Genomic DNA, 27,028 nt, shown 5'->3' with positions numbered 1-27,028 from the left:
AGCTAAATGGGGGGAAAGCATAAAAGAAATGAAGCTCCCAACTCATTCCAAATGCATCTAAGAAAAAACATTCTGGATCTGGTTTCCAAGAAACAAATGGTTTAATCTGAAAATTTAACCTAGTTGCAAACAGATCAATATCTATCGACTGACATACCAACGAATTCAAAATAATGAATATTCTAGAATCCAATTTCCATTCTTTTTCATTATCAAATTTTCGAGATGCTTTGTCCGCAATGTTAGCAACTCCTGGCACATGCTCTGCAGATATCCACCCTTTACCCTGCAATACTAGCTGCCAGATTCTATTTGCGAAATAGTTATAAAATTCAGAATATGTTCCTCCCATTTTATTTATATAAGCTACTCTGGTTATATTATCTGAACGCAGCCGGACATGAGTGCGCTTAATATCCTGAGCAAAAACACTTTAATCCCAGATAAACGGACTTCGTTTCTAAAACATTGATGTCAAATCCCTTCTCTTCTGAGGTCCATTCACCTCTGGCTGTTCCCATGGAATATTCATCCACGAGTGCCCAGCCTAATTTGGATGCATAACTGCACAAATATTTGTCAATTGACCTAGGCTCAATTGCTCTAGAAGCATAATTGGCAATATTCAACCACCATTGCAATTCTGAAATTATATCGGATGTTAAAGTTAGCCTAGCCGCAAAATCACCCTTCGCGTGCTTTAGTGCTTGAGTTTTCAACGATTCCGCTTTCCGGTAATATAAAGGCCCTAATTCCACTGCGAAAGCACAGGATGGCTGGCCCCCAACCCCCCATTGCACTTCCTGGCTGAAGGGCCAAGAAACGGAGATCAGCACCGCCGGTACGGACTGTAAAGTCTAATGCCGTATCCAATTCCACTGCTGGGAAGGTTGAAACAAGAACACCTAGAGTTTCGGCCAAATTTTGAATCGTAGTCGATTCTTGACGAAGAGGTTTTGAAACTAATTCTAGAACCCTTTTAATTTTTCTTTCCGGCAGGAAAATACGCATTAATCGCGAATCTAGCAAAAAACCCAGAAATTCAATTCTTTGACTTGAAATGAGATCTAACTTCCCCGGGTGAATTACAAACCCCAACTCTAACAGTAATTTCACTGTTTCATGAACATTGTTTTGACATTCTAAAAATGACCTTCCCAGAAGAAGGGTATCGTCTAGATAAACAATTGACAAATATCGTCGAAGAAGGGAGAAAACGGGTTTCATAAGTTTCATAAGAACCCTTGGGGGATCATTTAATTGCAATAGGAAGCCTTTTTAATAATGCTAACAGCTTTGGCGTCAAGAGTATGGTATTGAAAAGGTGCCTATCTGCCAAAATACGGAATAAATCTGACAAAATTAATCTGTTAATTTCGTAGATTTTTAACTGAAAGTAAGGATTGACATTAAAATTTAAAACGAACCAAAATTATTCCGTATATGAAAGGGGCTGTCCCCTCCGCAACGCCTCGCTCTTTACGCTAAAGTTTGACTCTTTGTCACAACTTTAAAACAATAAAACCTTCAGTGTAAAGAGTGAGATGTTGAGGAGAGGACAGCCCCTCTTATATACGGAATAATTTATATTTGCTTTAAGTTTTAATGTTGCTCCTTACTTTCTGTTAAAAATGACTTTTTTTTTTTATTTAACAGCATATAGATCAATAGCTTCTGCTTTTGATGCTGATTTCAAGAATGTAAAATATGCGGAGTTCAGAGTTGTTTACAATGTGTTATTATCATAGAAAATTAATAGAACTCGGGATAAAGAGTGAAATGTCCCAAAAAAGAGTGCCGATCTTGATAAAAAATTGCAGCAAGACGATCCTGAAAAAAAATTAACTACCTGCAAAAATACAAAATTTCTATTATTCAGAGCAGGATGACAAAGCTGTGAAATTTTGCTTTTTTTTTCCCAAAAGAAAGATAGCTGATGCGCATTTATTTTTTGGCTTGTTGCTTTTTTCCCAGGGATAATTGTATCAAATTAATGGTTCTGGTAGATTAGAAGAAGCCTCATTCGAACGGAAACTAAAACTTCAAAAACACAAAGACAGACACATACAGGCTCAGAGAGGGAGAGAGAGAGAGGGAGAGAGATAGAGAGAGAAAGAGAGAGATATACAAAAAAGGACACAAAAACACAGAGTCAGGCATACAAACACATAAAGACATACACAGAGACAGGAAAACAGACGATACAGGCACAGAGAGATAGAAAGAAAGAGACAAAAATACACACACAAACAAATAGTCAGACACACAAAAACAAAGAGACAGGCAAACAGATAGTCAGACATCAAGGCAGAAAGAGAGAAATATACAAAAACACACGCAAAGACAAAGACCCATCTAACAAACACAGACATAGAGACAGGCAGACAGACGCTCAGACACACAAGAACAGAGAGAGAGAGAGAGAGAGAGAGAGAGAGAGAGAGAGAGAGAGAGAGAGAGAGAGAGAGAGAGAGAGAGATAAAATCACTCAAATATACACAGAGTCGGACACACAAACACACAGAGACAGACACAGAGAAAGGCAAACAGAAAAAAAGACCAACAGGAACAGAGAGAGAGAGAGAAAAACACGCACAAACACAGAGAGCCCAACACAAAAATACAAAAATACAGACTTAGAAACAGGCAGACAGACGGTCATATGCAAGGACAAAGAGAAAGAGAGAGAGATAAAGAGAGACAAAGAGACAGAGAGAGAGAGAGAGAGAGGGAGAGAGAAAAAACAAAACACAGAGTCAGACTCACAAACACTCAGAGACAGACACAGCGACAGGCAAACAGGCGGTCAAATACACAGGCACATAGAGAGAGAGAGAGAGAGAGAAAATATCCCCAAACACACAGACCCAGACGCGCAAACACGCAGATAAAGATACTGAGACTTGCAAACCAACTGTCTGACACACTGGCACATAGAGAGAGAGAGAGAGACAGAAACACAAATAAAAACACTGAATCAGACTCAAAAACACACAAATACAGACACAGAGACAGGTAAACAAATGGTCAAACTCACAGACAAAGAGAGAGAGAATGAGAGAGAGAGAGAGAGACTAAATCAAACACAAACACACAGTCAGACGCACAAACATACAAAGACAGACACAAAGACAGGAAAACAGCCAGTCAGACTCACAGGCACAGACAGGGAGAGAGAAAGACAGTAGAACACACAGAGTCAGACACACAAAGACAGACACAAAGTCACTCAACCAGACGGTGAGGCACAAGGGCAGAGAGAGAGAGAGATAGAGAAAGAGAGAGAAAATGCACAAACACACACAGAGTGAGAAACACGAACACAAAGAGACGGACGCAGAAGAAGAGAGGGAGATAGAGAGAGACAAAAAACATAGAAGCGCAAAAAGTCAAACACAAAAACAAACAAAAACAGTTATAAAGACAAGTAAACAGACGGTCAGACACACAGACACAGAGAGAGAAAAAGAGAGACAAGAAACACAAAAACATACAGAGTTAGAGACACAATAACACAAAGACAGGCACAGAGACAGAGAAGCAGATGGTCAAACACACAGGCATAGCGATCTAATGAAAAAATACAAACACACAAATTAAGAAACACAAACACACAAATACAGACACAGATACAGGCAAACAGACGGTCAGACACATAGGCACACATACAGAGAGAGAGGGAGAGAGAGAGGGAGGAGGAGAGAAAGAGAGAGGGGGAGAGAGAGATGTCTGACACATGGGCATAGAGCGAAAGCGAGTAAATACACACAAACACAAAGGATCAAACACACAAACAAACAAAATCAGACAAAGAGACAAGTGGACAGATGGTCAAACATTAAATACAGAGAGAGAGAGAGAAACACACATGAACATACAGTGTGAAACCCACAAACAAACAAAGAGAGACACAGATAAAGGCAAGCAGATGGTTAGAAACGCAAGTACAGAGAGAGAGAGAGAGAGAGAGAGAGATGGAAAGAAAAGGAGAGAGGGAGAGAGAAAAAAAACATACAAACACACACATTTGAGTTCACTTAACGCGGTGCGCCACGTTCAGTAAGCTCAAATCAACCTAGCTTGAAATTTGTTAGTCTAGTGTAACCTACGAGTTAAAAATGTCTTCCCCCCTCTCTCTCTCGCTCTCTCTTTCTCTCTCCCTCTCTCTCTCTTTCCCTCTCTTTCTCTCTCTCTTTCTGTCTCCTTCTCTCTCACTAAGTGTTAGTGTTTCTGACAGTCTCTTTGTCTGTCTTTTGCTTTATGTTTATAGCAAAAGACATTTTTGCCGTTTAAAGCAAAGACAGAACCGTTTAAAGCAAAAAACACGAGACCCATAGCTTACGTAAATAGGAATAAGGTAAACTTATCACTAGCATCAAGAAGCCTATTGTATAGAATCTATTTCCAAGAATATAATAATAACAATGGTTTGTGAGCTCAGTTTACTAAGGCGATGTTTTAATGGAAATTTTGGGTCTCGCATTTGATTCCTACACCGGATAAAAACCTATTATGACGGATTATAAGGTTTTCCTAAATCGAAATGAGTTTTGTGTAAGCATTTTGCGGAATGTCTTAGGATACGTCTCGATTTAGGAAATGTTTCGACGAAGAAAATAAATATCTGGAAAAATGTGTCGAAGAAAAAAGTTTGGATAAAAAGGAAAAGTATTTAAAAGCCCTAATCTACTTTTGTGTCTTGAATGTCTTGAAGAAAAAACAAAACGCTTACATTTAAATTTCCAGAAGTAAACAATAATATCCCATAAACTATTACGTAAAATTCCACGTGTGCGCAATACATTCGGTGGTGTCCCCACTTCATTAGCATCTTGAGGGAAGAACATATGGAAGAAAGAGAAATCTCAAAGTATTTCATCCTTTAAGTATTACGTAACAACCAGGTGTGCGTCAATAATCGATAATACCAGCTGGTTGCTAGGGGCTCTTTGGAACTGGTTGCTAGGAAGGGATGCGGCCACATTTGTTGATAGCTCAATACTTATCAGAATTTAAGTCTCCTATTCATCCCTTTCCCTCCCATTCTCTTCGCTGTGCTACTTGATACAAAGCACATCAAAATGATCCAAATAAATGGGGATAGGACGCAGCCCTGCTTAACTTATGAATTAATACGAAACCAGCAACTAACATCATCCCTTCCTTAACTGCAGCAATGCAATTCTATGCAATTTTCGTACTCAGTAATCATCACTTTAGTGTGTTTCCTTGCTATCAAACAGTTCGTGGTAACGAACTATAGTAAGGAACGACCCAGCTCAATAGTAAACGAAACTCAAAAAATAGAATTTTGATGCTAATAGTTTCATCAAAAGATTCGGATTTTTTACCATACAAGAATAGGACCTTTGTTAAAGTTCTTCTATAAGCTGAATCAAACGTTTGCTCATAATCTATAAAACTGTGGACTAAAGGTGTTTGATGACTCAGGCACTAAACCACATCGTTTTTTCTTTCAAACTATATCGAAACTATCTCGAAGTCTAAAAGGCATAATCATACTAAGTAATTTGCTTCGAATACAAACCAAGCTGTAAGTTCATTAATTACCACACGCACTATTATGACCTTTTTATGGCACTTGGTATTAACCAAGTAACATGTAGCGATCGCAGATTATGTCGGTCTGTCTGTCTGTCTGTCCCGGTTTTGCTACTTCAGGCACTTCCAGGCAAGGTAGGACCATGAAACTTGGCAGGCGTATCAGGGACCAGACCAGATTAAATTAGAAATAGTCGTTTTACCGATTTAACCATCTGGGAGGGAGTGGGGGCCGGTTAATTCGGAAAAAAAGAAAAAATTAAGTATTTTTAACTTACGAACGGGTGATGGGATCTTAATGTAATTTGAAGTTTAGAAAGATAATGTGTCTCAGAGCTCTTACTTTAAATCCCGACTGGATCCGGTGACATCGGGGGAAATGAGGGAGGAACCTAAAATCTTGGAAAACGCTTAGAGTGGAGGGGTCGGGATGAAACTTGGTGTGAAAAATAAGCACAAGTCTTAGATACATGATTGAAATAACCGGAACGAATCCGCTCTCTTTGGGGGAGTTGGGAGGGGGGTGTTAATCCTGAACAAATTAGAAAAATGAGGTATTTTTAACTTACGAAGGAGTGGCCGGATCTTAATGAAATTTGAAGTTTTGAAGCATATCATGTCTATGAGCTTTTATATTAAATTTCAACCTTATCCGGTGAAGGAAATGTTGGGGGCGGAACCTAAACTCTTGGGAAAAGCTTAGAGTGGAGGGATTGGGATGAAACTTGGTGGGGGAAAATAAGCACAAGTCCTAGATACGGGATTGACATAACCGGAACGGATTTACTCTCTTTTGGGAAGTTGGGGAGGGGGTGAATTCCAAGAAATTAGAAAAAACTAGATATTTTTAACTTGCGAAAGAGTGATCGTATCTTAATGAAATTTCATATTTAGAAGGACCTCGAAACTCAGACTCTTATTTTTTATCCCGACCGGTTCCAGTGTCATTATTGGGGGGGGGGGGAAAATCTTTGAAAACGCTTAAAGCGGAGAGATCAGGATGAAACTTGGTGGAAAGAACAAGCACATGTCTAAGATAGGTGACTGACATAACCGAACCGGATCCGCTCTCTTTCGTGGAGTTGGGGGGGGGGGGGGAGTATTTTAGAAAAATAAGAAAAAATAAGGTATTTGTAACTCACGAACGGGTGATCAGATCTTGATGACATTTGATATGTAGAAGGATCTTGTGCTTTAAAACTTTCATTCTAAATCCTGACCAGATCCAGTGGCATTGAAGGGAGTTAGAGGGGGAAGTCACAACTCTTGGAAAACGTGAGATCGAGGTATCTTACGAATGGGTGATCGGATCTCAATAAAACTTGATATATAGAAGAATAATATGTCTCAGATGTTCCATTTTAAATTCGAATCGTATCCGGGGGCATAAAGGGTTGGAGGGGGGAAACAGAAATCTTGGAAACCGGAAATCTTGGAAAACGCTTAGAGTGGAGATATCGGGATGAAACTTGATGGGAAAAATTATCACAAGTTATAGATACGAGATTGACATAATTGATACGGATCCGTTCTCTTTGGGGGAGCTGGGGGTTGTTAATTAGGAAAAGTTTAAAAAATTGAGGTATTTTTAACTTAAGAACGGGTGACCGGATCTTGGTGAAATTTGATATTTAGAAGGAACTCATGTCTCAGAGCTCTTATTTTAAATCCCAACTAGATCTGTTGACATTGGGGGAGCTGGAAGGGGAAACCAAAAATCTTGGAAAATGCTTATAAATGTCGTAGATACGTGACTGACGTAACCGGACTGGATCCGCTCTCTTTGGGGGAGTTAGATGGTGGGCTTCAGTACTCTGGCGAGTTTGGTGCTTCTGGACGTGCTAGGACGATGAAAATTGGTAGGCGTGTCAGGGAGCTATAAAACTAGAAAAATTAGAAAAATTGAGGTATTTTTAATTTGCGAGTGGGTGATCGGATCTTAATAAATTTTGATATTTAGAAGGACCTCATGACTCAGAGCTCTTATTTTAAATTCCGACCGGCATTAAGCCTCTCAGTTTCCTTTTAAAGCAATCTATCGATTCTTATAATTTTGCTAGAGCTCATATCATATGAGCTCTTAGCTCTTCAGACCTCGTCACAAGTGCCATATGAGCTCTTAGCTCTTGTCTATATAGGGGTTGAATTAAGTTTTCCTAAAATCACTAGGTATTTCCTTTTTTATAAAAATCATATTCATAATCTTTAATAATTTATATCTAACCTAAAACCCACCATATTTCGAAAACTCACTTACCACACTATCAGCCTCTGATTTTTTTTTTTTTTTATCTTGTCAGTACTGCCAATGATCCTTCCTCACAAAATAAATCTTCCTTCACATCCAAAATGTCACAAAAATTGTCATTCTTTTCTCATTCGTTTCTTGCAATACTTTCACGGTTTAGCATTCTCTTAATATGTTCTGCTCATCTCTCTTTAACTCTTCCCTTGTCACTAATTGTGGCCCCGTTCTTATCCTTAACTGGGACACGCCCCAATTTTATCCATTGCCTTCACTTTTGCCTCCTTGATACAAATTTTAGTGTTTTATCCACTTCCTTTATATTTCTTTTATTTTCACATGATCTGTTACTCAAATAATTCTTGTAAATTTCCCTCCTCCTTTGTATTAAGCAAAATGGGCTTTCACTTTTTCTTTATATGAGGGGACTTCCCACTCTTCGACCCCTTCGCTCTTTACACTACAGTTCGACTTTTTGTCCCCGTTCTTTAACAAAATGACTCCTCAATTTAAGGACTGTTGAATTAGGACGGGAGTTGTTTTTAAAGTAAAATGAAGCTTTAGTGGAAAGATGGGGGGGCTGATTAGGGTGCAACCTCCCATTTAAGGAATAATTTCTGGTTGTTTTAAGTTAGAATTTTGCTCTTTACTTTCATTTGAGGAAACTTTTTTTTAGTTTAATTCCTCAATATGCCGTACTATATAGCTACACACCAGCTACTAGGGAGTGTTTGGGGGATTTTTCTTTGAGGGGGTTGGAGTCCCTATGAGTATGATTTCAAAGAACCTATTAAAAAAATTATCCATTAAACCATTTTAATGGATGCCCTTTTTCATGGATAAATTCGTTTCTTGAAACATTCCTCTATACAAACTAAATTAGAAAAAATGTTGGTAGGAGGGGAATAGTAGAAAAATACGGCAGAGCTCCTTGTATTTGGAATTACTCCTAATAATAGAAGAATGGTTATGAGTTTGAAATGATTCTAAATCAAAGCAAAGAACAAAGTTAAAACTTAAGAGAAACAGGAGTTTTAAGATGTCTACTTAATTGAAGTGGCGTAATTTAAGAGTATACAGAATATTAACCATGACAAAACTAAGAAAATTGAAAATGAAGGTAAAATAAATTTTGAAAACGTCACTTAAGCGATAGTAAGGTTTAACAGTGTGCATATATTCCATTGTATCTACAAAACCCAAACTTCAAACCACTCAATCGGTCAACGTTGGGTTTTTTTTTTATCATTGTTTTGGTTATATTGCTATTATTTTTTTCCCCTTGCTGGAATTAACTATAGGTCCTTAATCAAACTTAGGCACTTCAGAACTGTCAAAAAATTCTTGGTCATTTAACAACGACAAAATCTGTACATCTTAGATCGAACCCATAGCAGCTTCACCAAAGATTTATAGATTCATAAAATAGGTCAAATTTAAAACACGTCGTCATTTTATCTTCATGTCAAAATTATAACAGGAGATACTGCTTAATGTTTTTGTACGTGACTTGTACTTACGTTGGCCCAATTATTGTAATAAGGTCAATTTTTAGAACATGGTTTGATGTTGTATCCGGACATGGCACCCTCTAGGGAATTCATTCCCACATCCAAGGATAGTTTGTCAGGAAACGAACTAAGAGGTGACAAATCCTAGAATCTAATTTGGTTTTTCAACAAGTGCCTTAAAGAGTTACTATTACTGAGCAACTGATGCTGAATCTGGTAGATATCTCTTTTATTTTACTCTTCTTTGTCACTTTTTTTTTACATAGAATAGATAAGAATACCGCTTATATAATATAGTAAAATTACTACTTCTTTATATTTTCCTTTATTAAGGAAAAACTTCAGGTCAGAAAACGTTTACTGGAAGGCTGTTTTTCCTGTTTACTATTTTTATTGATAGATGGGTTTAAGCTAGCAGCGTTTTACATTACTTAATTGCTCCTTAATTAGGAAAAAATCAATTGGTAACACTAATGCAAAATCATAAAAAATCTCTATGTGCACCTTTATGCTAATGATGTTTAACTTTTTTTTCATTTCTGAGGAATTTCATGCTATTTTATCTATTTTCTTACCAAAAAAATGAACAGACAAAATTCTTCGTCCAAAAAAAATTTGTACACGCCATTTGTGGCAGTTGTGTTCAACCCTTAGCTTGTGGCATGTGTTTGTCCCTTAAATACTGTAGAACCTTGTAAAAACAAAGACTTAATAGTAGGCTAGATTTGTAATTCTGAAACGATTACATAGCTTTGTTTCAGGATAAAGTAAGTGTTGAGAAAATACGTCAGAGGATATTAAAAGTGTTTTCAGAGAAGAGAAACGGTGATTTTAAACTTTTTTTTTACTGTGGATTGTTTTGGGTACTCGATTGGATTACTGTATCTCAAACTAAAGGTCCAGGGTATATTTTACGAATGTAAAATGTATTTTACGAATGTAGTTCGGGATTGGTAAGATTTATTTTTATAGTTAACATATTTGGAATACTTCCAGAGATGACTTTTTTTTATTGATAGATGAAGTATTTCACTGCGGTTGCTTGGGAGTTTAACAGGCAAGCACTTACGGAAATCACCTCCAGCAACTAAAATTTTCCCTCCAAATAGCAAGTTTGGAAATTTTGAGATAGCCATTTTGTTAAAAGTAGTTCACAGTACGGATAACAAAAGCTCCAGGATTGACACAACTTCCTCCCCCAGACCAGGTGGGCAAGTGTTGTAAGTGATTCCACGGGGCCATTTTAGGTTCTCATGGAAGCAGTAGTCGTATAATCTGTTGTTGATAGAAGAGCATCACCAAGGGCTAAAAACCGTGCTGTGACCAAGATGGGACCAGTCTTGCTGTCCGGTTCTAAGCTGGCTTAAGCGCTTTGGTGTAGACTTGAGAAGATGTGTTTTTCCCTGTCCAGTAGTGGTATCCGGGAACCATTGCTTTCCCTGAGGCCCAAATAATTTCAATTATTTAAAAATATGAAAATTGGAACTTGGAACGTTATGACGCTAAGAAATAACTATCGTACCGATATTTTGATTGACGAATTCAGACGATTTGAAATGGACTTTATTAGGATTTTCATAAACTTATTAGTAGTTTCAGAGATTTAATAGGAGTAGGGCTCATGACGAGGTCCGTTTCCTGATTCATCATGGGCCTAATCACTCATTCTATGACTAATAAGTTCAAGGTATCAGTTACAGCCGTATAGATAGATAGATAGATAGATAGTGTATTTCAAAAACCCGTGGGCCATATACACACAAAAATATAAATAAATAACAAAAAACCAAGGAAATTAACAACAGTACGAACACGCACAAAAAACAGACTTCAACGCAAAAAGTACATAATCTAACTACAAAAGAAATCATATAAAAATTTCCCGTAAATCCAAGAGCACCAGGCATTTCCGGAGAAAACGATCCAAGTCTTCATCATCAACTTTACAAAGGGGACAAACATACCGCCTATCAGGACCAACTATCATTTTATTTTTGTCGAACGTTTTTTGCCTGTTCTGGATTGGAAGACAATTTGCCCTAAGCTGAATCTAACGACGTAGAATCATAGCCGGTAAATTAAATTTAAAATAACTTCCTCCCCAAAACTAGGTTTTGCCTGATTATAATGTTGTAGGGTTGTAGAATTAAAAACCAGCCCTTGCCAACGCTGAATTTCCTGACTCTCTAATATAAATGGTAACTGGCTTTCTAAATTTGTTGGTACATCATGAGAGCAAATACCATTATTCCATAAATAAGGCATTTCTACTTTTTCTAGTAATGATTTAATTTGGGATGGCCACGAGGTTTTTAAACCACATTTCAACATCTCTTCATATGCCACTCTTACTAGTCTATCTTCATTTCTCTTAGTTAACTTCAACCAGAATCTAAGCATTAAAATACACCTACGTAGCTTTAAAGAAAACAGGCCCATATCACCTTTCAGAATCTGTGAACGAGTCGTCTGATGTAGACCAAACACTCTTTTATAATACTGGAGCTGAAGGGACTCCAGTTGCTGCACCGTTTCTCCACCCCTTATCTCTGCTCCATATTCTATCACGGGTAAAATTTTTGTGTTAAATATTCTTTTATGCATTTTTAGGTTTTTGATCCCCATTATCGTCGGGTTTCTAAATATAGCTGACATGGCCACCCTACCTCTCTTAATTATTTCATCAACATGACTCCTTAGGCTCCTTAGTTATATGCCTCTGTAGAACCAACTGACGGAGATACTAGTGACTTTAACTTACAGTTGCAGTGACAGCTCCTGTAACTTACAGTTACAGGAGCAAATCGACAGGGTCCCAGATAAAAATACGGTGTTTTATTATGAAATTTTAACGCCCAGATCGGTAGAAATAGTGACAGAAGGTATCCTAGTCTAGGTAAATTTAGTGTAGGAAAAGAAAATAGTAATGGCTAAAGACTGCTGCAATTCTGTAGGTATAACAATCTACTTGTAAATTAAACGGTGTTTGGCTATAAAATGGCACATAAGTAAACGTTATGTGTACATGATGATAAGACAGCAAACTTTATTGGTTATATGATTGTAAACCGAAGACATCAATACAAGCTACTAGGGTATATAGGAGTGCTGATGTTGATGTTAAAAGTAAAAAACACCATTAAGTAGTGTTTAGGGTTATTTTAAAGCAAACATTTCGGTAGGTTAACTACCTTTCGGGAAGTTATGATGTTGGTAGACTCTAGGATGAGAATTTGAGAGAAACTTTCCAGGAACAGTTGAATACTAAACTAAAGAGTTTAAAATTTGTCAATGTACAAGATGGATGGACTAATCTTAGAAAAACAATTTGTGAAGTAACGGAAGAAAGTTACGAATGCAGCTATGAATACTAGTGAAAGAGCTTTATGTTTAATAGAGAGAAGGGGCTTGTACAAAAATTATCTGAGTGATAGGTCATATCAAAACAAAAGGAATGTAAAGAAAGTGGACAATGCATTAAAATATGAACTAGGGAGGTGTGAAGTGGAGGCCATGGATAAAATTGCCAAGGGTCTGGAAGATACAGTTAGACGGCATAAAAGTAAAATATTACAGGGATGTTATTAAATTGAGAGAGAGTAGTCAATCTGGACTTGTCCCAGTTAAAGATAGGAACCGAGCCACAATTAGTGATAAGGAAAGAGTTGAAGAGAGATAGTTGGACACTTTTGAGAATTTGCTAAACCGAGATAGAGTTAAAGGAAAAGATATTAAGGAAAGTGAAAAAGTTTGTGATACCTTTGTTATTAAGGAAGATTTGTTTTGTGATTAGGAATTAGCGACAGTACCAAAAGGATTAAAGAATAATAAGACTCCAGGTGTTGATAGTGTAGTAAATGAGTTTCCTAAATATGGAGGCTCTGAGGTTAAGAATAGGTTACTGAAGATTATGAATATGATTTTTTTAAAGTGAAGTACCTAGCGATTTTAGGGAAACCCTAATTAAGTCACTATATAAAAAAGGTAATAAGAGTCACTGTGGTAATTATTGAGTTATTAGCCTGGTCTCTGTAGATAGAAAATTACTTAGTAATATTATACTTTTTTGACTGAGAGAAGCTGTAGACAAAGTTATAAGAGAAGAAAAGTGTAGCTTTAGAAAGGATAGAGGATGTCTCGATTAAATTTTCTCTCTTAGGCTAATAATTGAGAAGTGCCTGAGTTACCAAACACCTTTGGTCCTCAGTTGTATGGATTAAGAGCAAGCGTTTGATTATGTTGATAGATGGGGCTTTATCAAAGGTCTTATCCTTGCAGGGTATACCCGACAATTATATTAAAGTAATTAGAGCTATGTACGGGAATAACACTGCTGCGGTTAAGGTAGGAAATGTGGTTAGCAGCTGAACTTCGTATTAAATCAGAAGTTAAGCAGGGTTATGTTCTATCCCCCTTTAATTAGATCATTGTCTTGGACTTTGTCTTAAAGAGCACAGAAAAGGCAAAGGGAGAATACGGAATAAACTGGGGGGACTTTCCTGGACTTAGATTATCCTGATGATTTAAGCATCCTAGATGAAAGTGTGACCTGACCAAAATGAATGAACTTTTAGAGGTTTTGCGAGTTCAGGGTGCCAGAATAGGTTTAAAAATTAATCTTAAGAAGACCAAGTCGATAAGGCTAGGAATAAGTGAAGACGAAAAGTTGACGCTGGGCAACGAAAGATTGATCCGGTGGACAGCTTCACTTACCTGGGTAGTATTATTAGTAAAGACGGTGGGAGCAGTGAAGATGTTAAAAGTAGAATAGCCAAAGCTCAGAAAGTTTTTAAACAGTTAAAAAAAATTCTGGAAGAATAGGAAGATAAGTGTGCAAATCAGAATAAGAATATTGGAAGCTACAGTGATGACAGTGGTTAAATATGGTTCCGAAGCATGGTCACTCCGAAAATCAGATGAAGATTTGCTAGATGTTTTCCAGAGAAATCGCTTACGGATTGTTCTTGGTACCCTGCTGACTCACCGTATTTCAAACAGTAGACTGTAAGAAAAGCGTGGTTCAATCCCGCTTTCTAGAGCTATAATGAGAGAAAGGTTGAGATCTGCGGATGAAGGATTACAGATTGCCAAAGATTGTCCTTTCCGACCAACCGTTTAGGGCTAAACGGAAAGCAGGTCATCCACCATTAGGGTGGGAGGATGTCATAAAGAAAGGTTTAAGGAATACGGGAACTTCTTGGGAGGTTGTAAAGAGGGAGGTTTTGAATAGAATGATGGAGGAGGAGCGTGTGTATCTCTGTCGACCTCAGGCGACTTGGTGCTTCGGTAAGTTGTTAGTAGTAGTAGTAGTACTAGTCGTATAAACTTTAGAGGGGGTTCATTTGACTGAAAATTCCAAGTTTTAGTTCTCTTTTTATGATTCAAAAGTGACCAGAGGGCATGTAGACCACCCAGTCCTTCTTTTCCCCAAATGTATACGATAAAAATTTTAAGATTGCCATTTTGTTCAAAATAGTCCAAAAATCAGAAAACAAAACTTCAGGGTCAACATAAACTCCCAAAGCCCGGGGGAAGGACTGTAAGCTGTGACCCGGGGTCAAATAAGGTTCATGGAACAGGTGGTCATATAAACTTCAAAGGGAACTCTAGTTCCCTTTTAAGAGTCAAAAGAGATTGGATGGCAACCAGCCCCTCCCCCTCGGCGTCCTCTTTTCCCCAAATGCATTCAATCGAATTTGTACATAGTTATTTTGTTCGAAATAGACCAAAGATCATATAAAAAAAACTCTGGGGCCTCATAACCCCCCGAACCCAAGGGCGACTGATGTAAGTCATGCCTCGTGGATATTTAAGGTTTTTATGGAAGAAGTAATTGTATAAGCTTTGAAGGGGGCTAATTTGGTTGAAAAAGTTCTAGTTCTCTTTTTAAGAGTTAAAAGGGACCAGAGGGCAGCCCCCCCCCCCCCTACGTCTTTTTCCTATAAATAAATCCGATCGAATTCTTAAGATTATTTTAAAATAGAACAAAGATCATATTAAAAAAAAACCCGGGGTCGACACAACCCCACCAGAACCCGGAGGCAACCGCTGTAAGTTATACCTCGAGGGCATATAAGGTTTTTTATGGAAGGGTGGTCGTATTAACTTCAGAGAGGGCTCATTTGGTTTGAAATTAAAGTTCTAGTTCTATTTTAACAGTCGAATATGATCGGAGGGTAACTCGCCCCCCCCCCAAGTCCTTTTCCCGAAGTGAATCTGGTTGAAATATTAAGATAGTCATTTTGTTTAAAATAGTCTATGTATCATATAACAATACCACTGGGCTTGACACAGCCTCACAAAGCCAGGGGTACAGGGTTGTGAGTTATTCCCCAGAAGCATATAAGGTTCTATGGAAAGGAATGGTCGTATATACTTTAGAGAATACTCATTTGTTTAGAAGTTGGAAGTTCTAACTCCCCATTTTAAGAGCCAAAACGACCAGAGAGCAACAAGCCCCGAACACCTGCTTTTCTCAAAATGAATCCGATCGAAAATTTGAGATAGTCATTTGTTCAAAATAGCCCAAAGATTACATAACAATGCCTTCGGGTTTGATACAACCACCAGAGCCCTAGGGGAAGGGTTTTAAGTTATGCCCTGGAGGCATGTAAGGTTTTTATGGAAAAGATGGCCGTATAAACTTTAGAGGAGGATCATTTGATTGGAAATTAAGTGTTATATTTCCCTTTTAAATAGTCAAAGGTTATTGAAGGGCAAATAGCTCCCTCCACGCCCTTTTACCCCCAAATGTTTTCGTTATAACCTTCCATGTCCCAAGTCCCATGTCGATACAAACCCCAGAGCCCTGGGGCAAGGGTTTTAAGTTGTGCCCTGAGGGCATATAAGGTTCTTATGAGAAAGCTGGCCGTATAAACTTTAGGGGAGGCTCATTTTATTGGAAATTGGACGTTCTATTTTCCTTATATATATTCGAAAGTAATTGAAGGGCCATTAGTTCTGCTCCAGGCTCTCTTATCCCCAAATGCATCCGATCGAACTTTTGAGATAGCCTGTTTTTCTTAAATAGTCCGAAGATCATATAACAATGCCTTCAGTGTTAACGCAATCCCCATAGCCTGGGGCAAGGGTTGTAAGTTGTACCCCAGGGCATATCAGGTTTTTATGGAAGAAATGGTCGTATAAACTTTAAAAGAAGCTTATTTGATTGAAAGTTGAAAGTTTTAGTTCCTTTTTAAGAGTCGTAACTAATCGGAGGGCAACTACCCACCTACCCCCACGCCCTGTTTCCCCCGAAGGTATTGGGTCGAAATTTGTGAGATTGCCATTTTGTTCTAATTAGCTCCAATGTAAAATAACTATAGTTCCAGCTAAGAAACCCCCTCCCCTCAGATCTTGAGGGAAAGGGCATTAAATAAAGGTAGTTACATGAAAGGCTTGGTCGTATAAACTTTATATGACGCTCATTCAATTTGAAATCGATTTTTTTTTGCCCTATCACAGATTCAAAAGCCATATAGAGATAACCAGCCCCCCTCCCTCTTTAGCGCTTTTCCCACATTTGCATCCGATTAAGAGTTTGAAATAGCCTTTTTTGTTCAAAACATTTCAAACTTCAAATCACTATAATTTAAGTATTGAAAAATTCCCCATAGCCCCCAGCGAAAAGTTTGTAACTTAGGCAAGTTGCCCATTGTTAACATGTAAGGTTTTTGTGGAAGGGGTGGTCGTATTGACAGTGGAGGGGCTCATTCGATTGGAAATTGAAACTTCAAGTTCTTTTTTTTAATTCAAAAGTGATCAAAGGGCAAGCAGACCCCTCCCCTCATCCCCTTTTCCCCAACATCTTCCAGTCGAAACTTTGAGATGGCCAGTTTGTTCCAAATAGCCCCAATATAAAGCAACTATGCTTCCGAAGTTTTACCCTCCTCCAAAACCCCCTGGGAAAGGGCTGTAAGTTATAAAAATTGCTTAGTGTTACTTTGATACTTTTTTTACTTTGGTACTTGGATTTAATGATTTACAGAGCAACTTTGATTTACAAAGCGAGGGCTGTAAGTTATGCAAGTTGCTTAATGTTATTTTGACACTTTGTTTACTTAGACATTTCGTTTACTTCGATACAATCTTTACTTTTATATTTTGTTACTTTGATATTGTTACTTTGATACTAGTCTTGATACTTTGATGAAACTTTGATGTTGAAAAAAAATTGATTTTAAAATAGGGAATTTGAAAAAACTTGAAACTTTGGCAATAAAAACGAACAGAAATTTATATTTAAAAAAATTGCAGAAGAGAAGTTTTTCAAATAAAAATAAAAGCCATACTAAAATAAGATCAGTAGAAATAAAAATCTATAATAATTAGAATTAAGAGCGAACATAGATCACTACTAAAGAATAAATGAAACCCAATATGAAGAGAAACTAGACCTACGTTGCCTGGGCAACGTGAAGTGTTGCGGCAACCTTTGTCCGGCTTCGCCGATTAAAGTGTTGCGAGAGCAACACTTTGGTTTTGTTTCTTCGCTATCGGTTAAATGCTGAAGTTGTCAAAACTATCAAAGCATTCAAAACGGCATATTCAAAGCAGAACACAGTCAGTAATCACATGATCAAATTCTTCAGCGTTGAAAAAACAACAGCAAAAGAATATCGGAAGAAGGGACTAAATTGAGTTTGCAGCCAGTTGAACTTTATCCTTTTCAATCGTAGACATCGTGACCGATGGAAACTTGGAACATTATCTTATATAATCTAGTTGGTATTATAAAGCTATCTGTAACTTTTCAGGATCAAATACCATAGATGTGCACCAATTTGCACAAATTTGTAGCCCTTCATGAGCCTCCTCTAGCAACCGATTCTTACTTACAAGTCCCTCTCCCGTGATATACATCAAGTTTACCGGAAACAAATAATGGGTACACCAACTAACAAAAGTTGCAAACCCCTCGTCGCTGAGGATCATTGTAGCGTAACAGCTGATCTTTACTTACAACTCCCCTACATGTCTTACAATCGGGAACCAAGTTGTTCTTACCATCAATTACACCAGAAACATATAATAGGTACACCAATCAGCAAAAGTTGCAAACCCCTCATTGCCAAAGATGATTATAAGCTAATAGTCGACTGTTGCTTGAAAGTCCCCTACATATCTCACAATTGGTATAGGCCTATTTTTGGTTTAAGTGTGTACCTTACCACTAAAGTTGTCAACCCCTTGAAACTTTCAAACTGATGTATCTGATGAAGGGATTTTTGTACCAAAAAATGGATGAAATATACTTTGATCAGCTCATCAAGTTCTATCGATTGCCGTTGAGAAAAAAAATTTATCTGTCTTAGTTCAAAAGTTGACTTTTTTGCCGGAGACCAACTTTCTAACACCACCACTTAAAAAGGAGCAAAGGATAAGCTCTAATTTCATTAGCAATGAGAGAACTTTTAAGGTTTAAGAGGCATATCTGATACCATTTCTCTATTGCAATCCCAAGTAGAAAAAAAAGAATGATAAAGTCAGCTGAAATCACGAACAGAAATTGGTAGAAACAATAGATGGCAGCACTTTCGGACTGGTGGGAAAATCGCACTTTTTTGTTTCTGTAAATTTTTCTATTTATCACTCAAAGAAGATATATTGGCTGTGGGGCCGTGGAACTGCCGCATATATTTAACACTTATAGATTTTAGTCCATCTTTAATTTGAAATTGGTGCCGGCCTGCTTGCCTGCTAGAACGGAGCTTTCCACTCGAAAGCAGAAACATGATTTGATGAAACAAAAGCTTGGCTGCACAACTTCAGATACTCCTTTCTGACATAGGCTATACAACTCCAACAACTCCACTTCACTTCACACACCATAGGCTCTGGCTCGAGGACAAGCAAAAACCATCCTTTTTGGCCCCAGGCAAGAGTTCTACGGAACTTTCCAAAATGTAATGTCATATTCATCAATCCAGCCTGAGATACAAAATTTCCGTAAGAACCGCACAGGTTAGACCCTTACCAGTTTCCAGGAATAAGCTGAGATAGACGGCATAGGAAAACAAAAAAACGGGACAAAACCAAAGTGCTGCTCTCGCAACACAATTAAATAAACAATTATAGCAAGCAAACATACAACAGATACTAATATAAATGAATAAATAAATCCTAAAACGAGTAAAACTTACATTGAATATGCAAATAAAGCTTAAAACAAACAAAAATGGCTGCAAGCATGAGTTTAGCTGCTGCCCCTTCCCTAACTATAAAAGTATAAGGCCTTTTGCGTCATTGGCGCTTTACTGAACACTATAGTTGTCTTGAACAGCCTTTGAAAGAACTCATAAAATTAAACTGAATATATATATATATATATATATATATATATATATATATATATATATATATATATATATATATATATATATATATACATATAGATATACATATAAATATATATATATATATATATATACATATATGTATATGCATATATATACATATATGTATATATATATATACATATATATGTATATATATATACATATATATGTATATACATATATATATATATATATATATATATATATATATATATATATATATATATATATATATATATATATATATATATATATATATATATATATATATATATATATATATATATATATATATATATATATATATTTATTTATTTATTTATATATATATTAACATGAATAGGGCTGAAAACCTCAGAAAAAAACATAGCATAAATAAGATCGTTGATTTTCCAACGCATCAGTTATTTATATAATATAATTTCTGCTGGAAGGACCAAAAAACGAAAATTTGCAGTTGCAATTGCTATAAATGGTGATTCTTTGGAACCAACACCTGAACTATCAAACGTGATAAGATATGGAAATTGACAACCTGGACCATCAATTGCAACAGCACCAAGGTCATTGCTAAATTGTCCGAAGTAATCAAAATCCAAAAGCGTGTAAAAAATGGAAATGAAGAGCAAAGACACTGGCGGTTAGATGATATGCACAAACGACAATTAGAGAGTGTCAAAAATGAAGACCAGCCTCGACAACGAGAATCAAAACTGTAAATGATAGCAAAGACGATTGGGTTAGGGATTTTGACATGGGTAAGGTCATCGATGCCTACCATACCTTTGTAAAAAAAAACAAAGGTTCGGCGATATGTACTTCATAATGACAAAAGAGAAGCCGAGGTAAAACCAACCAAACAAACTGAAAATGATAGCATTGATGATTGGGTTTTGGATTTTGACAGAGATATGGTCATCAATTCTTACCATACCTTTGAAAATCAAAAGCCTGGATTAGATAAATCGTTGGAAGAAAAAAGTTTTGTTCCACCACCTGAATTATTAAAAGAAACAAAGGTTCTGCGATATGTCAATTATAAAGACAAGAAACAAGCCGAGGCAAAAGTTATATATATATATATATATATATATATATATATATATATATATATATATATATATATATATATATATATAAAATCATCTTGTTTAGTATTGTTGTTCATTGTTGTTGTAAGTACAAAAGACAATATTTGTAATATAATTCATTTTAGTAAAGTGTCAAATACGAAGTAGGCTTTAGACTTTAAAATTTTAAACTTTGAAGTTTCATTTACTTTGACGTCAGAGTTGCGCATTACAGCGAAAACGGCATCAAAAAAGTCCTTAACAGCAGTCTGATCGATTCGTGCCACTCACTTATTACCAGACGACCTTATCCTATGAATACATTTGTGACTAGGTATATGACCAATCATACGGCAGCGTTCTGCAAGATTATTGAGTTGAGAAAAAGCCTTCTAAATGACAATAGTGGTATGATTATCTACCTGTGGTCGGGGACCTAGGCCACTAAAAGACAAGGAAGTTCATATCATCGTTCACAACTTTCACACAGATTTTCTTTAGTTCCGAGTCAATACTCAGAAGCCTTGATGCGAGGCTTGAATATGCCACGGCTGAATTGACAGGAGCCTTGGCTGGTAAAACAGTAGCAGAATAAAATTATAATTTTCATTCCTCCGAAAGGTTTTAATTTTATGATTTATGTGACAGTAATTAGCTAGATTCCTTTGTCGTCAAGGCACACGTTCAACTACAAACACTTTTAGCTATTATTACAGACTTTCCATTGAAAAAGACCGTCGAAAGTTTGGCAATTAATTTTGTTACTCAGCTGTGGTAAATATATTTAGATATAATGAAATAAAGTCGGAAAAAAGAAAAACCAGGTCACCAGTAAAAACTCAGATTCACAAAGAAGCAAATAGTTCAAAAATCCAAAACATTATTAAGACACAGTTATCTGTCCCGAGTAAATTGGTCCTGTCACAGAAGCTGGAAAAAAAATCTAGGCCAATATTTGATACTCAAATAATAAATGGGAAATGTAACTCCTAGCTCAGGCTACAGCTGACATAAATCGACTGAAGAAGACTCAATACGAGGCAACTTAGGTACACCCGTAGGAGTTGTGCAGTCGCTATGACTATCAATTTCTTTACTTTTTGGAATAGTTGGTGATAAGAATCGTGGAATCAAGGTCATCTCCAGGGATTTTTCTTCGGAGGGGGGATTAAAAAAAGACTTTAAAAGGCACCAAAAAGTTGTTTATATGCATTTTGTTACGCTCTTACGAGTCAAACAAACGTTTCGTGGGGAGGGGTTCCACCCCCACCCCCCCCCCCTGTGGATGCAGCCTTGGATGGAACATAAAAACAATTAGTGGAATCTAAAGCCAAACTAGGCAGCATCACTATTTTTGTTACTATTCTCTCTCCTCAGACTAAATTACTGGGTATGCTGCTTAACAACGATTTCTGTAGAAAAAAGTCAGAAAACCCCCCTCTAGCCTTTCTGAAATTGCTACTTCATCTTTTAATCGACTCATGAATTTCTCATACTAATCATTAGATCCTATTTGCAAGTTAAGCTTTAAACCATAATTTCTTCTCTACCAAACATTAATTAGTCTAATTTTAATTATAAGATTTTTTGTGCATACACGGTTGCCAAGGAGATATTCTAAAAATCCAATTAGCTTAATCTGCTATCATGTACCAATAATCAGCAACTCCTTAAGCTAGAGAAATCAATATCATTAAAAAATATTCTGTGTTTCTTATATATATAAATTAGACAAGACTCCTGTTGAGGACACTGTAATCAGAATAAAAAGTTTCTTTAGCTTAGAGTGGGTCTGTGAAACAATCTCATTGAATACTTCAGAACCAGTACTGTGTAAATAACTTTGAGGAAACAATTGGAAGAGAAGAATTATTCCAGTTTATTTTAGGACAAAGTCCCTTTCGAAGATGCAGTGAAAGTTTTTTTTCTTTTTTGGCTTCCTAAGTCATAGACGCGAGATCAGCCTTGTTGAACTTTTCTCTAGCAAGTACCAGTGCTAATCCTGGCTTAGGCAACCAGGTTTCAGTTGAAGATATAGTTTCCAATTCAAGGTCTGTGTCTCGTTTTTGTTCCTTAGCCTAGAATGTCCCATCCTTGTAATGATTGCTACAGAAAATGTGGAACTGGGTCATTCCAGTGTTCTAAGTGCAATGCATGGTTGCACCCAGCTTGTGCTGGCATCACAAAAAGTAGTCGCCTAAAAAACCCTAAATGGTTATGCGTACAGTGCCGATCAACAATGGTCGTAAATGACGAGATTATTACCAACGATAACCAACCTGAAGTGATCCAACCACCCGAGGTTAAAAAGCCTCACCTTATTTCTATTGAAGAAAATTCAACTAATTCCAAGGATAATCAACTGGAAGTGATCATTCCAATTGGTATTGTTAATTCCCCATCCGTACCTCGTGTTTCGAATAATGATAAAAATAGTTCCCCTGGATCGATTGATTCTGCAAAAATTACCACCTACCATCAACCCCAAATTACCCCACAAATTTCTTGCTCCAGTAAAGATGAAGTCACGTGCAATGCAAAAAAGGCTAGTGTGTTTGAGCCCCATACCTGTGAAGATTGCCTAAAAAAAGATGCAGAAATCGTCAATCTCAAGAAACGGATTATTAATCTCGAATTTCTTTATGATAGCTTGTCTGATCTTTACGAGCGCCAGAATAGTAATCTCTTCAAGGACAAAGAAATCAAATTGTTAAAAGTCGGTTTTCAGCTCGCAATTGTTGAAGCTTTACATACTTTAAATTCCCCTACACAGCCCAGAATTCCTCATTTAGCTGATACTTCCGCAAATATTCATTACCAAAATTCTTCGGTTCATCAAGCAAGGGCTAGTGAACTTCCTTCGTCAGAATTTTCTCAAGGGATTAAAAAGGTTACGCAACCTAATCATACTGACCTCGCTTCAACCGAAGATAATTTTTTGTTGAAATCCAGTGTTAACGACACATCTTTGAAAAGTGACAATGCAGTTGAACTGACAAGCGGAAATCCTTACACAATGCAATCAAATATTCAAAAAAATGAGCTTAATGATTTTACGCGTAATAAACCTAATGTGTGTTTTAACTTCTTAGATAGTAGATGTATTTCTAATAATTGTAAATATTTACACATTTGTAAATTTTTTGTTTTTAGCCGTTGTACAAATAATCTGTGTAAATACCCCCATGTTGATATTTGTAAAAAGTTTTCAAGTGGAAGGTGCTTTGGCTGTACAAAAGCTCATATTGAATCGCCAATTAAAGGTCGTAGTAGGCTCCACAAAACTGGGCTGCCCAGAAGCCACCTTAATCCTGCTAAATCTACTAAGCATTTTAAGTCGTGTAATTTTGCTCATATATCATCAGACGCGGGGGGTAGGTTTAAAACCCAACCTTTTTTAGGGCAGCGTCGAAGGCACTCACGACCCCCTCCTCCCCTTGGTCAGGTTCCTGTCGACTTTCATTCTTATCCCCCTGCATTCTCAGATCAACAATTAATAAACCCTTCCCGATTACATACTCCCCCTCCTTACCCCTTGTTATCTCCTCTCCCTCTCCGTATACAGAAGTCATATTTCCTTCCCCCTTACAGTATGCTGCCCCATACCCTCCCTACTCCGCCGCAAACCAGCAATTTCTTGACGGACATGAATCACTATTCCCACCCAGCCCCCCTTTCCCAGCACCTTACGAAACCCCAGCCCATTCGTTTTATCCCTCGTGCCTACCCTGTAAACGTGACTCAGGTCTGAGACTTTTTCCGTCCAATAATTGTCATATAATAAGTCCTCGTGCTTCGTCCATATCCTTGCCCGTCCCCCCACATCCAAATCCCCAAAGCAAATCCTTCTCTTACCTTTCTTCTCCAAAGCATAATAAAATTAAATTAAAACCCTACCCCCCAGGAAATTCTCAAACCCATCAAGTTTCCCTGTCGCGATTCCCCAATCGGTTTGTTTTTCCTAAGCTTTTAGTTACTAATGCTGAAAGTCTTAATTTTGAAAAGCTTACTGAACTCGAGGTGGTTTCAGAATCACATTTGATAGATATTATAGCTGTTACTGAAGTTCAATCCCATGACCCAGGGTCCCTACACCTGACAAATTATTCAGAGTTTATTAAACTCCGTCCTTCAGACCACCCACTCGGGAAAAAAGGTGGCGGAGTTCTGTTTTTTACTAAGAGTCACCTTTACCCAAAGGTTATTCTAGTCCCTAACTTATCCGAGTATGATGAAATCCTCTGGCTAAGTGTTAGACCAAAAGTACTCCCTCGTCCATTTAGTATTATTGTAATAGCTGTTTTCTATTACTCCCCAAATCAAAATATCGAGTCAAAACGTAATTTTATCCAGCAATTACAGGCAAGTGCTGATTTTGTTATTTCTAAGTTAGTGTTAATGCTGGCCTTTTTTTAGTTGGCGATGCCAATGACCTTAAAATGGATTCCTTGTGTGCTTCACTTAAAGTAAAGCAAATTGTTAAAACACCGACGACTCGGGGAAATACCTCTCTTGATGTTATTTTAACTAATATGTATAATTTTTACACCCCTCCCTCAACTTTGCCCCCATTAGGTGGGAGTTATCATCTTTCCATTCTTTTGTCCCCCTCCTCAACTTTTAAGCATACTTTCTCAAAGACTTATAGCACTTACCGCCCCCTTCAAAATTCTGGTCTTCTTTCTTTTGGTATGTGGCTGAGTACTGAAGATTGGTCCGACATTTATAGCTTACAAAACCTTGATGAGAAAACAGCCACGTTTCATAAAAAGCTAATTGATAAATATCAAATTTGTTTCCCAGAAAAAAGGTTTAAAAGGTGCTCAAGTGACAAACCCTTTATTAATCAAACAATAAAAACACTAATTAGAACCAAATTGAAGCTGTTTAAGAATGGTAAACTCGATCAAGCCAATATATTAAGAAAATCAATTAAAAGAGAAATTCGTAAATTGGCACGATCATACTACAAAAATAAGATCGAAGAATTGTTCACTAATAAGCCAAAAAACTGGTATTCCGAGGTTAAAAAGCTATTTGGCAGGAGTCTTGACCAGCTTAATTTCAACTTACCAGAGCCCCCTGATGTTACTGCAAATAGTCTAAATAAATGTCTCGCTTCCATTGTCCAGAGCCTTCCAGCATTGCCAATCCAATTATCAACAGGAGCCCCATCCCCTCTTTTCCCGACTGTTTCCCCGTCTGAGATTGAAAGAAGAATTGATAAACTAAGAAAGACAAGTGTTTGTCCTTTGGATATCCCATTTCCTCTTATTAGAGCCTTCGGTGATTTCCTGTCTAAGCCCTTGTCTGTCCTGTTTAACGAAATTACTAAGTCTGGGCAAATTCCAACAATTTGGAAACAGGGTTTTATTACCCCTTTGAAAAAGAAAAACGGAAAGCCTGGCTTTGATTGCGTTCGACCTATTACGCTTACTCCTATTTTTTCAAAATTGTATGAAGGATTCCTTACAGATTTGCTAAAGGAAAAAATCCTACCTCTTACTGACCTGAAACAATTTGGAAACCTAAAATCAACTTCTACTTCCCACTACCTCGTTTCTCTTATTGACCACATCGGGAAAATCCTCTAAAAACCTAATTCCTGGCTAAACTTAATTTCTATTGACCTTCAGAAAGCCTTTGACCTTGTTAACCACAATATTTTAATTGAGAAACTAGAAAGCGAGTTCAATATCGAACCCTTACTGGTAAAATTGGTTGCCTCCTTTTTAACAAATAGATCACAGGTGGTTAAATACCAGAACCATTACTCAAATCCTCTCCCTATCTACAATGGCATACCCCAAGGAACTCTCCTAGGCCCCCTCCTTTTTTCAGTCATGGTTAACAGCCTTGCGAAGGAAGTTCCAGACCGTTGGAAATTTGTTGATGACCTAACGATTGTTGAAAGTTGCTTCAGAAATTTACTAAGTGACCCTATGAGTATTCTCAATGAAATTGGAAGTGAGGCTTTGGACCTAGATATGACCGTAAACCCCTCTAAGTCCATGATAATGCCGATTTGTTTCCTCAAATCCTCGCCCTGTTTTCTTAATCCTATCCCTCCTGAAATTTATGCATCCTCGGTTAAATTACTTGGAGTCACAATTTCTTCAAATTTAAAGTGGGATATCCACGTTAAAGATATCATCCATAAAGCTAATGCGTCTATCGCCCTCCTTAAGCTCCTAAATAAATATAGCGTCCCCCCTTCTCACTCCTTAAGGTTGTACACGTCTTTTGTCCGTCCGCATCTTGAATATGCTTGTCCAGTTTGGCACCCTGGCATCTCCCGTGAAG

At 37.2% G+C, this 27,028-nt stretch overlaps 1 protein-coding gene across 1 annotated transcript in view; it reads left to right on the top strand.

Moving 5' to 3' along the window:
- The window catches only part of LOC136029195 (neural cell adhesion molecule 2-like), a gene marked incomplete in the record, with an annotated part of 281,406 nt that overhangs the window by 243,908 nt on the left and 10,470 nt on the right, over positions 1-27,028 (top strand). Inside the window, 1 exon segment of the mRNA XM_065707337.1 lies at positions 9,363-9,534. Coding sequence (XP_065563409.1) covers positions 9,363-9,466 — 104 coding nt within the window.

Source organism: Artemia franciscana, chromosome 7, assembly GCF_032884065.1.
Source record: "Artemia franciscana chromosome 7, ASM3288406v1, whole genome shotgun sequence".
Taxonomy (NCBI): Eukaryota; Metazoa; Arthropoda; class Branchiopoda; order Anostraca; family Artemiidae; genus Artemia; species Artemia franciscana.
The sequence above is the reverse complement of the archived record's forward strand: the minus strand, read 5'-3'. Positions and strand labels throughout refer to the sequence as shown.